This window comes from Sinocyclocheilus anshuiensis, unplaced genomic scaffold (genome assembly GCF_001515605.1).
Source record: "Sinocyclocheilus anshuiensis isolate Anshui unplaced genomic scaffold, SAMN03320099.WGS_v1.1 scaffold1472, whole genome shotgun sequence".
NCBI classification, from domain to species: Eukaryota; Metazoa; Chordata; class Actinopteri; order Cypriniformes; family Cyprinidae; genus Sinocyclocheilus; species Sinocyclocheilus anshuiensis.
Window position 1 is genome coordinate 265374 of NW_015542453.1, and position 14171 is coordinate 279544.

General features: G+C 36.5%; 1 protein-coding gene across 1 annotated transcript in view; it reads left to right on the forward strand.

Annotated features, from left to right (window-relative positions):
• Positions 1-14171, forward strand: part of pkn2a (protein kinase N2a) — a 25205-nt gene that overhangs the window by 4075 nt on the left and 6959 nt on the right. The window contains exons 3-17 of the mRNA XM_016493184.1: positions 2619-2773; positions 3938-4067; positions 4155-4300; positions 5150-5378; positions 5960-6142; positions 6272-6381; positions 6471-6614; positions 6849-6924; positions 11242-11401; positions 11498-11615; positions 11901-12037; positions 12111-12195; positions 13404-13495; positions 13601-13777; positions 13869-13931. Of these exons, the coding sequence (XP_016348670.1) occupies positions 2619-2773; positions 3938-4067; positions 4155-4300; positions 5150-5378; positions 5960-6142; positions 6272-6381; positions 6471-6614; positions 6849-6924; positions 11242-11401; positions 11498-11615; positions 11901-12037; positions 12111-12195; positions 13404-13495; positions 13601-13777; positions 13869-13931 (2005 nt within the window). The remainder of the gene's footprint in view (positions 1-2618; positions 2774-3937; positions 4068-4154; positions 4301-5149; positions 5379-5959; positions 6143-6271; positions 6382-6470; positions 6615-6848; positions 6925-11241; positions 11402-11497; positions 11616-11900; positions 12038-12110; positions 12196-13403; positions 13496-13600; positions 13778-13868; positions 13932-14171) is intronic.

Below are 14171 nucleotides of genomic sequence, written 5' to 3' on the forward strand. Positions count from 1 at the left end.
ATTGAAGTCTAATACAGTTTCTCATTATGAAGGTGGCCACCATATATCTTAGCTTCTTAGATTACAAAGGAACAATTTTTAATGGATAGGAACAGACTTTTTTCATTAAATGTTTCATTTAAATTAAGCAGGAACTCCAAGGCGATCATAAATTCCTAAACCCAATGACGGCATACATAACAAACCTATTTTCACCCATTCTTACTGATGCTGCCAAGACTTTACAAATCATTCTTGCAGTTTCCAGTGGGTCATCCTTTCAGTTGAGCCTTGCTATTTTTATATAACGTGCTTCTCCACAGTATCCACAAATCACTTTTTGATTGTTTTGAAGATAAATAGCTTTTACATGTGAGATCTGTGAGCCTAGACAGTAACACACTACAGGTGTAGCAGCTCTGGACTGCAATATTTAGTTGAGAGGATATCTTCCAGAAGCTTGGTCAGATCTCTCACCCTACTAACCACATCCTTATACGGGACAAGTTGTAGCCTGGCATGGAAATTATCTGATGAGAAGGGGCTTTTGTTTGGTGACTCAGCGCAAGAGGAATGTCTCCGCGTGTCACACCTCTGTGTTGACCTCCTCAGTCTGTGTCGGCTAAGCAGAAATCAGCAGATGCCACTGGAAGACAACGGCGCTCCAGTGCCCATGCCTCGCTGGTGATGTCATGGTTGCGCAGCACTTGTTGGGAGTCCAGACAGTGGAACTGGTCAGGCTGTTCCACTCGCTGCTGACGGGTCAAGCCTTCTGCACCTTATTATATCATCAGCTCTTATTACATCCATTGCACAGAGTGCCACAGACACATATGTTTGTTTTTGTGTATAGCAAACAAGTATGAAATAAATAGTTAGTCCAGTATGTTATAGGACTGTAATCTATGTTTAAGCACCTCTGAAGTCTCATTGTAATACCTGCTGTGTGGGTGCGTTATTCCGTACCCTGCAGACATTGTATATAATAATAACAACACAGGCATCTGATGTGACTCAGTAGTCCCCAGGTGCTTAACAAAAGACACGTGTTCTTCATTAACATGTGCTTCCACACTAAGGTGCTTTGAGAAGAATTATTTATCACAGACGACCTTCTCGCTTCCACTCTGTAGCTCAACGACCTTGTAGAGGTTTTGTAACGGCTGCATTTATTTGATCAAAAACAGTAATATTTAGAAATATTATTACAATTCATTATAACTGCTTTTTTATTTTAATATATTTTAAAATGTAATCTATTTCTGTGATGCAAAGCAGCCATTACTCTTCGTCTTCAGTGTCACATGATCCTTTAGAAATCATTCTAATGTTGAAGAGGAGCTCAAGAAGTATTTCTTATTATTATCAATGTTTCAAACAGTTGTGCTCCCTAATATTTTGTGGAGACCATGACAAGGATAGTTAAAGGATTATTCGATGGATTGAAAATTAAAAATGCGATATGCGATAACTCATTAAATAATGCGATATTCGATATGCGATACGATAATGCTTAAAGTGTCACATGCTCAGATGAAACCGTTTTACTCAGCTGTTGTGGAGTCAGTTCTGTGAACTTCTATAACTATCTTGTGTCATATATACCCAAAGACCAACCAAAAATTTATATATATATATATAATTTATTTTTTATTTTTTTCATGCACCAACAGTAATATTAACATTTATTTTTCAATGTATTTAGCCTTTTATTACATGGGACCATGTTGATTTAACCGAAAACTAGAAGACAAGAAAAGTGAATCATGGTAAATAATTGACCTTACCAACTGTATTATTGCTGTTGAAGTTTAAATCATAGATGTTACCAAAAACATCTGTTTCTTTGTGTGTGTTTTGCCTACCACCATATTTTTATATTACCTAGCTCTGCAGTCACATAAAGTGCCTTCGTGAGAGCTGCTGTTTTTGTTTGTTATTAGCAGAAGTCTTAACAGGTTTCATTTATCTGTAGAGGTGGGGGAGTTATTACTTGTCTGGACATGAAAAGTAGTGCTGTGCTTCATTGAAATAATTTCCGTTTTCACTGTCCTTCATCAAAGCAACCAAAAAACATTCCTGGAAAACTGCAAAACTTACAGAATTAAGCAATCACCCTCATAAGAGTGCTTGCACCATATGGCCAGCTTTTTAACCAATAAAAATAGTTTCAAATGAATCAAAAGCATAAATATTCTTACTTGAATTAGTGCAGCTTCTAAACTTGACTCTTAATGTTACTCAAAGGTCAAACAAAGAATCAGGTACTCTTGTTGCAACATCCTTCCTGTTTTTTATGGTTTAGCCAAAAATCTGGAAGTGGCCACAGAAAACGGCATAAACTTAATTTCTGTTGCTCTCAGACTACTCATCTCTCTCTTCTGACCCAAAGAAAGTATCATTATTTAGTTGGTGCTGGTGTTGTGAAGTAGTTGAAGATATGAGCTGGTAATCAAACAACATTGGAGCGCATTGACTTTGATTGTATTGACAAAAAACACAGAGAAACACAGAGTGAATAAATTATGACAAGAGTTTTTATTTTTTGGGAGAACTGTCCTCTTAATTCTAAATTGCTTCAGGAAGTCTGTCTTTAGAATCTCTTCGGATCCTACTAACTTCTGCCATTTCTTTCCCAGAGTGCCCTCGTACACTGGACAGCCCTAAAAGTGAAGCACGAACATGCACTATCAGCAGCAGACTAGCAGCCCTGAAAAAACAGAACGACATTGAATTGAAGGTGAAACAGGGGGCCGAGAACATGATCCAGATGTATTCAAATGGCTCCTCAAAGGTAGTGTGTACCATTTGGTTTTATTTAATGACTCTTTTCGCTTGAGGCTTTTTTTTTTTTTTTTTTTTTTACCAGTGATGTACAATGAAGGTTCTGTTGTTTACAAAGCACATGAGAGAACACTATATAACCATCTTGGCCCTGAACCAGTCAAAAGTTTGGAGTCAGTAAAATGTAAATGTTTTTGTAAGAAGCCTCTTATGCTTACCAAGGCTGCAATTGTTTGAATAATATAGTAAAAACTGTAATATTGTGAAATATGATTACATTTTAAAATATCTCTTATCTATTTTAATGTATTTTAAAATGTAATTTATTCTGTGATGGTAAAGCTGAATTTTCAGCATCATTACTCCAGTCTTCAGTGTCACATGATCCTTCAGAAATCATTCTAATATGCTGATTTGCTGCTCAAGAAACATTTCAGTTACACCGTTTAATATTTTTGTGGAAACCATGTTACATGTTTTAAAGATTATTTGCTGAATAGAAAGTAGCAGTATTGAAATAAACATCTTTTGGAACTTTTATAAATGACTTTACCATAGTTTTTAATCAATTAATTGCATACTTGATGGAAAATGTAGGCTATTCCTATCCTTAAAAAAATTCTTACTGACCCCAAACTTTTGAATGGTAGTGTATGTGTAAGCAATAATGGCCAACACGTCTATATAAAATACGTCTAAATTCTCTTGGATAGAAATACAGGCACCAGTACTACTGCTTTACTTCAGTGACATGAGTTCAGCTCCTGTGACTTGCCTGAGAGGTTGTGGTGCTGGTGATGAACTTATCCCCTCTGGCAACACACTCTCTCACACACACACACACACACACACACACACACACACGGTGCAGCCCTATGGGACATTAGCAAGGGCTAATGTCAACCAGGAAATGACTTGTATCCGGAAGCCTTTCCTTCTCACACATTCTTGGCACGGTAGCAGTCCCTGAAATATGTTTAGCTTTTGACCAGCTTGCACAAGAGTGCTACCAGTGTTAAACATTTTACATAAATTAATTAAATAAAGTGAAGTAAAAAAATTTAAACAGATAATGAAAACTGAGTTTAGCAGAAAAAAAATTTCCTGTCACCGCATAAAATCTGTATTTGTTTTTGCATGTCTTGATGTAATGCCTCTGTTGTTGAACTTGCAGGACAGAAAACTGCTTGCAACAGCACAGCAGATGCTTCAAGACAGCAAAACCAAGATCGAGTTCATCCGAATGCAGATTCTCAAAGCCAGCCAAACCAGCGAGCTCAGCTTCGACAACAATGATGTCATTGGTAACATTCACACATAGTTCCTCCAGCATTAGCATTCACAGTTCAACAAGCACAAACAATAAATATATCTGTGGTGTTGTGGTGCAGCCAAACCCATCATCAGTCCTCTGGACCTGCGGGTGGAGGAACTCTGCCATCACACACGGATAGAGTACGCTGTGGCCGAGGGGGCCAAGAATGTCATGAAGCTGTTGGGCTCTGGTAAACTGGCTGAGAAAAGGGCTCACTCAGAGGTATTTTCAACTGTACCGTCATCATCATCACCTTCTGAACTGACCACGTTGATGCATCTGACCTTTAGCACTATTTTTAAGTTTTAACCCTTTGACCTTTGCAGTCTTGGAAAAGAAGGTGGCCAGAGAGACTACCAGCAGTGTATGAGAGCTTATTTGTGTGAAATTAAGAATTAAATAATTGAGTTTATTTTGTAAGCTTGCTTGCTTGTAGGTGTGAAATAAAAATCAAATAATGAATATAATAATTTAATTTGTAAGCTTGCTTACTTGTAAAGTAGGACATAAATCAAATAATATATTGGTGTTTTTTTTTTTTCAATTTTGTTTGTTTGGTCCAAGCCTCTACTCCATTTCAATTGAGAATATCTCAACAGTCATTTATGAGCACCTTTATGGTAAACATTTAAGCTAGGCTTTTAAAAACTCAACATGTGGATAAGTTAATAATGACAAAGTTCATTATTGGTGAATTGTTCTGTTAATGCCATTTTTCAGTTTAGCATTTACAAGGTAAAGGTGTGGCCACATTCCGTAAAGTTCAGCAAATATTTGCTTGCAGAAAAGGTCCATAGTCTGTTGTCAGTAGTGTAGCGATGTATGAAGCACAGCTTACATAGAAGTTACTTTCAAACCAAGCAGCTTTCTGTTCATCAATGCAGTGAATTTGCGTGATCAACTTGAGTACAAGGAAAATCTGTGTGCTGAAACTGCGCGGATTTCTGTTGCTATCACTGGATTTCACCCACAACATTTCAACAAGGAACAGTAAATGTGACTGCACCTTTAGATTCATATCTATGCATCCAACTGCCATTAATTCCTCTGCTGTAATTCTGTGAAATCCAGGCCCAAGCCAGGTTTAATGAGTCCAGTCAGAAGCTGGATTTGTTGAAGTATTCCCTGGAGCAGAGACTCAATGAGCTTCCGAAGAACCATCCCAAGAGCAGTCTGATCATGGAGGAGTTATCGCTTATATCCTCTCCAGCCCTCAGTCCTCGCCAGAGCTTCATATCCACACAGAACCACAACAGCACTGTTAAAAACCAGTACAGCACCAAACCAGCTGCACTCACAGGTGAAATTACCTTCAGATTTACCTTAATGTTATTAAAGTGTTATGAAGCTGTAAACTGGGGTCAGTAAGATTAAAATAAAAAAAGATATTCAGCAAGAATGCATTAATTGATCAGAGGTGACATTAAAGACATTTAGAATCTTACAAAAGATTATGATTCTTTTTAAAATAGATGCTATTCTTTTGAACTTTCTGTTTGTATCCTGAAATAAAATGTCATGGTTTCCAGAGAAATATCAAGCAAACTGTTTTCAGCATATTAGAAATGTATCTTGAGCATCAAAGCAGCATATAAGAATGGTTTCTGAAGGATTATGTGACATTGAAGACTGGAGTAATGACTGCTGAAAATTCAGCTTTGCCATCACGGGAAAAAAGTACATGTTGAGATGTATTAAAATAGAAACCATTATTTTAAATTGTAATAATATTTCACAATACTACTGTTTTCACTATATTTTTCAAATAAATTTAGCCTGCGTGAGCATAAGGCTTCTTTCAAAAACATTAAAAAAATCGTACTGACCCCAAACTTTCAAATGGCAGCATATTTTAATGGTGATTGTTATTGACTAAAACAGGCAAATTAGAGGTTCGGCTCATGGGATGTCAGGACCTGTTAGACAATGTTCCTGGCCGTTCTAAAGCCACATCGGTGCCGCTGCCCGGTTGGAGCCCCAGTGAAACGCGCTCCTCTTTCATGAGCCGTGGGAACCGCAGAGGAACCAGCGTTCGGAATCTCTCCAAAAATGACGACTTGTCCAGTTGAGTAGTTCTTAGTGCTTACTTTCAAGTGGCTTTTCACCAGCCTTTCATTTGACTTTGCAATTAAAAAGCAAAGCTGTGGCAGTTGAGAAGCTTAATGTGTGTTATGTGTCTCTGTTTGTCTCCAGATGAGATTAGTGCTGTTCTGAAGCTTGACAACACTGTAGTTGGTCAGACCAATTGGAAACCTGTCAGTAATCAGTCGTGGGACCAGAAGTTTACATTAGAGCTAGACCGGGTAAACTCACTGTACATGATGTTTATTTATGCATAAAACGCTTCTGGGTCTTGTTTATATATACTTTGGCCAATGTTTGTTTACCACAGTCTCGTGAGCTGGAGATCTCTGTGTATTGGAGAGATTGGCGGTCCCTTTGTGCGGTGAAATTCCTGCGACTGGAGGACTTCCTGGACAACCAGCGGCACGGAATGTGCCTTTACCTTGAGCCACAAGGGACTCTGTTTGCAGAGGTACCTTTACAATATTGTCTCTCAGCGATCAATACTTTCCCACAAAGAGCCCTCTGATTAGCAGCCCAGAGCTCTGTGAGAAAATCAAAGAGGAATTCCTGATGCTCAGTGGCCCCTGAAACCCCCCGGGAAGGTTTTCCCACCTTTGCTTCTCTAAAGAAACTGAGCCTAGTAGATCTGAAGTGGAATTTGATTAGTTTTCAGAGCTTAATCTAAAAGCCATTTTTGTTACAGGTTACCTTTTTTAATCCAGTCATTGAGAGAAGAACCAAACTCCAAAGGCAGAAAAAGATCTTCTCAAAGCAACAAGGTGAGGGCATTTCTTCGACACGGCAGAGTATTATTGAAAAAATGTCAAAAGGGTCATATTAGGGTTTCTTGAGCAAAAAAAAAAGTTTGAAAAATAGCTTTGTTAGGACCATTTGCCAGACCTATAGAATTAAATTGTGGCCTTTTTTTTTTTTTGGTGGTGCACATTCAAGATTTGTATTTGAACACCCAAACTGCATGTAATATGCATATTATGCAAATTGTCTGTATGTATAGAATTACCAGATGACCTGCTGTATTTGCCAAAAAGTAGTATGCAACAGAGCATACTGTGCTGGGTAGAGTATCCCACAATGCAGTACACTCATCATTTTATTTCCAGTGTCAGTGATGAATCTAAAGTAATATCAAATCACATCACAGGTTTCTTTATTATTTGACTGGACTTCCAAAAGTTAAAATGCTTTTACACAGAATCTGGTTAAATATCATTAAATATGCAAAATAACTACTTTTTTCCAGGATGATAGTTGGGCACCTGTTATTGAAAGACACTTTGAATGGGGATCACATGAGAAAAATCTTGTATCACATTTTAAATTACTGTTCAATTACTTTTTTCGCTGATAAAAGGCTCTTATGCATTTGTTTGATCAAGCATACAGCAAAACCAGAAATACTGTGAAATATTACAATTTAAAATACATTATTACAATGTAAAACTTTCTATTGTAATATATTTTAAAATGTAATTTATTTCTGATGCAAAGCTGAATTTTTCAGTAGCCGTTACCCCAGTTTTACAGATGAGAACTTTTGTGCTGCTTAATATTTAGGTGGAAAGTACAATACTTAATAATAAATGTAAAATGTAATAATTTTTTTCAAGATTCTTTGATGAAAGTTCAAAAAACAGCATTTATTTGAATTAGAAATCTTTTATCCACCTTTTTCCTACATCCTTGCGCAAATTATGAGAGTAGTGTCCGTTTACATTGTAAACAATCAGCATTTTCAAAAACTGGGTACAATGAGGTGACATTATTTTACTCACCCTTCAACAATCGATCATTAAAAGGAAATTTATAGTTATAGTTATAGTGTAAAAGCATTAACAAATCACTTTCAACATAACATAAATAACTCCTAAAGATCCTCCTTCTAACCGCAGCAATATTACGTACGTGTTAAATATCATTATAGTAATAGATGTCTATATTTGTAACAATGACATTTTACAGCATCCGTGTGAAAACAAACCTAGAAAGAGACATGGATTTGAGTAGAAAAATGAAACATTCTTAGTGCATTCCAGGGAATTATTCATCATTTATATCGGAAAATAAATTAGGAGAACAGATCACAAATGCACAGTATATGTTGGCAGCGGAATACAGTGGAAACATGAAAATAATGCAGTGGGCTGAAAAGAGCTATTCTATAGATATTGTTTTTATATCACGTCACATTAATATACCAAACATAACGTTATTCTCCTGACTTCTGAAAATAGAAAATGAATGAAAATGTACAGCCCATTCAGTCAAAAGGACGGATAAGGATTATTTGTATCGCAGCCTTATGATCTGAAATGATTTGTTGCAGTCTTTTTGAGTGGAACTTCCCCAAACCGAAAGTGCCTCCCATAATTTAAAATGCAGTAGGCTCTTTAGGAAAGAGGTGGATAGCATTATAAAATTCATTACTGTCGGTTTGATCAATTTAATGCATCCTTGCTGAATCAAAGTATTAAAGGGATAGTTCACCCAAAAAAGAAAATTAGCCCATTATTTACTCACCCTCAAGCCATCCTAGGCATATATGCCTAGGGGTGGCACGATACCATTTTTTCAGAACCGATCCCGATCCGATACCAAAAGTTCTGAGTATCGGACGATACCGATCCGATACCAGCACTGGTCTTTTTTTTTTTTTTTTCCTCTATACCTCAGTGTGTGTTGACCTGATCATCACTCTTTTGTGTATTACACACATCTACACAACTTCATTATAAAGAAAAATAACAAATTAAAAAATATATAATCATAATCTATGAGAAAAATGCTATTATAAACTAGGTTAGTGGATAATTCAGCAGCAAAAGTTACTCTACAAAAATTATGAGTTCACAATAATTTTATAAAATCTAAACATTTAGAGAAAAAACATTATTTAGTGGGGGAAAAAATAAAAGTAAATAGGTGTAATCTGTTAAAATGTCACATTGCTCTTTGTATTGTAATATAGATTCATGAAAAACAAGTAAATATAATTATATATAAATATATGCAATAAATTAAATACATTTCTTTTACATTTATAGCACAGTAATGAGGCAGCAACATAGATAAGACAGAACAAGAAAGGCTATTAATCTTTCATTGCGCAAAAGTATTATAACATGATGAAAGGCTCCTATGGAGTGGCACAAAGCGCTTATGCGCATCCCGTGCGCAGAATTGCAGCGCTCCGCAAAGAAAAGTTCAAAGCACAAAGGGAAGAGATTTTGATGCGTAGTGTATTATATCTGTGCGATAGTTTATTGAGCCTTTTCTTTTAACAGTTTTCAATTTCAGTTCCTGTGTGCGTGAAGAACAATTCATAGTGCTCACTACTCCAGTGAAGTGATCTCTAACAGACACCAGGTAGAAAGTAATGTGATTTAGAATTAGCACTAAACTCCAGCAAGATGTTTGTTTACTGCAAGACCGTTTGTCTACAGATCAAGTATAATAATAGGAACATTGTATCATCCTAGAGAGAGTTTCATCGTCTTGACTGTCGTAACAGAACGTGACATGCAGTTTGAACGCTGAATGGAAGATGACTGACAGCTGCAGCGGAGAGAAGAGTTTACGTGAACTTGAATTTAATGACTTAAATATTCATCTGTACCTCACATTAAACTATGGAACGGTCTCAGAACACTTGAAATATAGTGCACGGAAACTTTATGGTGCTTTATAATGTTATTGTTCCTTTCGTGGGGTTAACAATAACACAGAATAGTATACGCACAATATCGGATTTGGATCGGTCTCATCTGACCGATACCCCGATCCAGCAGAAAGTGACAGTATCGGAGCGATACCGATCCTGAATATCGGATCGCCGCACCCCTATATATGACTTCCTTCTTTCAGATGAATCCAATCGGAGTTATATTAAAAACTGACTTTGAATTTCCAAGCTGTTTAATGGCAGTCAGCGGGTGTTGCAGTGCATCAGTCCAAAAGAAGTGAAATAAAGCACATCCATCCATAATAAAAAGTGCCTCACATGGCTCCGGGGGGTGAACAAAGGCCTCCTGTTGCGAATCGATGCATTTTTGTAAGAAAAATATCCATATTCAAAACGTAACAATCACTTTAATCTAGCTTGCGTCAGCAGTTGTACATGGAAGCAGATGACGTAAGATGTCGGCATTGCGCATGCGCCGGTGAGTCTTGTGAAAACCAACGTTTGTTTACAGGAGCAAAGGAAGAGTACAACAGTGAGCGCAAGCTAGATTAAATTGATTATTGTGTTTTAAATATGGTTATTTTTCTTATAAAAATGTATCGATCCGCTACAGGAGACCTTTGTTCACCCCCCGGAGCCGTGTGAGGCACTTTTCATTATGGATGGATGCGATTTATTTCACTTCTTTTGGACTGATGCATGCAACACCTGCTGACTGCCATTAAACAGCTTGGAAGATCAAAGACAATTTTTTATATAACTCCGACTGGATTCGTCTGAAAGAAGAAACTCATACACCTAGGATGCCTTGAGGGTGAGTAATTCATGGGCTAATTTTAATTTTTGGGTGAACTAACCCTTTAATTTCTTTAAAAAAATTATCTTACTGACCCCAAACTTTTAACGGTAGTGTAGGCTGGCTACGGGTTTGTGTTTGGGTCTAATACTGGGCAGGCTGTTTTTATTGTATTTATTTTTGTAATGTAACAAAATCTTAAATTTCATAGCAAGCTGGGGAGAAAGTTACAATATGTTTACATAGAAATTCAAACGGTTTTATTTCAAACAGAAAATGTTAAGAGCAGTTAATAAAATTAAATATTAAAACTGTCACAAAACAAATTATGGGCCACTTATAAATAAAATTAATTTTCATAATACAGGCATACTGCTTGTAATAAAGCAAAACCGTGATTTATTCCCACCTGTCAACAAACCTGGGCTTCAGTCCCAAACCTGCACCTGCACCTTCTGAAAGCTTTCCTTTGTGAAACACCATTTGGTTTAGTTTATGTTATTGTCATTGTAGCTTCTTGTTTATATTACCCTGATCTCGAAGTAAAGAGGATTATAGGGGTCTGATAAATGTGTTTCTTCTCTTCTCCCATGTCTGCAGGGAAACCGTTCCTGCGGGCCCCTCAGATGAGCATCGGTACATGGGGCCGGCTGGTGAGGAGGGCCATTCCCTCTCCCAATAACTCATTTAGTCCTCAAGTGGCAGAGCTGGCAGCTGAGACTGGACACAGCAGTCACCCAGGAACCCCTGCTCTGAGGAGGCATGAACACACAATATAATGAACACACTTACTTTGTTAAACCAGTCATTAGGCAGTGCTTTCACGTGTCTGTTTGTGTTTGTCTGCCCTCTCTAGTGACCCAATAGTGACAAAACTGGACTTTGACAAAGACGCTACACCAAAGCATTACTCTCCTGTTAGTATAAGAGAAGTCTTGCCTGAAGACAAGATCCCCAACAAAGAGCAAGAACGGGTAACATCACACACTATCATGTGGTTGTTGTAGAGATAAGCTGTCCAGACATCTGTGTTGATGTCATCTGTTTCCTTGAAAGCACAGTTAAGACTCCTTTAAACTCTGTGGATAAAGATCTGAAGCGGACATGTAATTCATGTTTAGTCTCTCATCTGCCCCCTTGCATTTGAAAGGAAAAGGAAATGCCTTCACCGTTACCTTTATTAACATAAAGATAACAGCTATCCAGTGTCATCTTGTATAAACAGCGGCAGCTGAAAGGCTTATGTTCTTCTTTTACAGGACTCTTTGACTTCATTTGACTACCGAAATGACAGAAATAGCATCATTGTTCAGTCTGAGCTTGAAGAAGTCGTGGAACATGAGACTCAGCCGTCAGCGTTACAGCTCATAACTGTCCAAAAGAACACAGAAATAAGGTGAAGTATTTATAGTTTGTCTTGTATTGGCAAATATACACTCGACATTACTAAAGGACTTTTGTTGTTGTAGGGATGAAGAGGAGGAAGAACAGTTTAATTTCAGTCTTAAAGACTTTAAATGTGTTGCAGTGTTAGGCCGTGGCCATTTTGGAAAGGTATGAGGGTATTTACAGTTTCCTTTTTTTAGTGGTGATTGCTAAGGCAATATCATTTTTGGATATTTAGGTAACACTTTAAAATAAGGTTCCATCAGTTCATGTTAGTTAATGCATTGACTAACATTAACATTAAATAACCATGAGCAAAACATTTGTTACAGCATTTAATGTTAGTTAATAAAAATGCAATTGTTTATTGTTAGTTCATGTTAGTTCATGTCCATTAAATAATATTAACAGATACAGCTATAGATTTTAGTAATGTATTAGTAAATGTTGATTTAACTATGATTAATAAATGCTTCAGATGGGTTTTTCATTATTAGTAATACTAATTAATTAATACTAACAAAATAACAATTTTTTATATTGAACATTATAATATTGTGATGACTTAATTTATCAGTCATATTTAAAATGTTTGATTTTAGATTTCAGTATTTTATTTTAGAGACATTTATATGTAATATATATATATAATATATTCTGTATTATAAAAATAACATTTATTTTATTTGATATGGACCATTTATCGGTTATTGTTCACGAAAAAAAAAAGATCAGTTTGTCAGCATCTGACATTCCTACTTTTTTGCTATTAACTTTAGGTAACACTTTACTTAAAGCCTTTATGTATAAAGCATTATAAAATTAGTTTTAATGCATTAATTATGCCTTGTAATGCACCTTATAATGCATTGTACAATCTCATGAATAATTGTAACCACAATTAATACATTATAATAACACTTATCAATTCATTGTTGCACTATGCATTTTAAATTCGGTTATAATTATTTTCAACAAGATATAATGTATTACAACGCACATTATGAATGATTATAATGCATTATAGCCTTTAATAACCCTTTATTTTACTTTACTTAAAGCCATTATACATAAAGGCTTTAAGTAAAGTGTTACCTAACTTTTTTATACGTTTCTTTTTCTGTGACAGATCATACAGCTAGCAAAAAATGCTATATTTACATTTAAAGAGAGAATGATATCTTTACCAAGATATCCTAGAGACTTGAGGATGGTCTTATAGGACTAGTAGACAACCACCCAAAATGCCCTAACAACCATATAGCACTACATATACCTTGACAAATACCCTAAATAGTGACAGTGACTTTTCTAGAAGGGAAACACCACTCACAGAATCTAGTTGTCATTAAATCTGTTTTCACCTTTGCCTCCAGGTGTTATTAGCGGAATACAGTATTACAGGTGAAATGTTTGCCATCAAGGCCCTTAAGAAGGCAGATATTGTCACACGTGATGAGGTTGAAAGGTAAATTGTTCTTCTCTGTTTTATATATGATAATTTGTGAGCAGCACTTATCAACTACAAGCTGTTTGGTCTCATTTTATCCTGTCTTCTTTTCTGTTCTCCCAGTTTGATGTGTGAGAAGAGGATATTCGAGACTGTGAACAGTGTGCGGCATCCGTTCCTCGTCAATCTTTTTGCATGTTTCCAGACCAAGGAGCATGTGTGTTTTGTGATGGAGTATGCGGCGGGAGGAGACCTCATGATGCACATTCATGCCGATGTGTTTTCAGAGCCGCGGGCCACGTGAGTGACACAAAAGTCATGCTTTTAGATAAGTCATTATTTAAATCATCAGCCTTTGTCATCATTACATGTTCTGTTGTTGTTGTTGCAGGTTTTATGCAGCCTGTGTCGTCCTGGGGTTACAGTTTTTTCACGAGCACAAGATTGTATACAGGTATTAGAAAAGATCTGTACTTAAAGGGGTCATATGATGCGATTTCAAGTTTTCCTTTCTCTTTGGAGTGTTACAAGCTGTTCGTGAATAGATAAGATCCCTGAAGTTGCAAAGACTAAAGTCTCAAAACCAAAGAGATATTCTTTATCAAAGTTAAGACTCTGCTACACCCCCCTAAAACGGCTCGTTCTAACACGCCCCCACATATCTACCTCACTATGTGGAAATATTTGCATAATG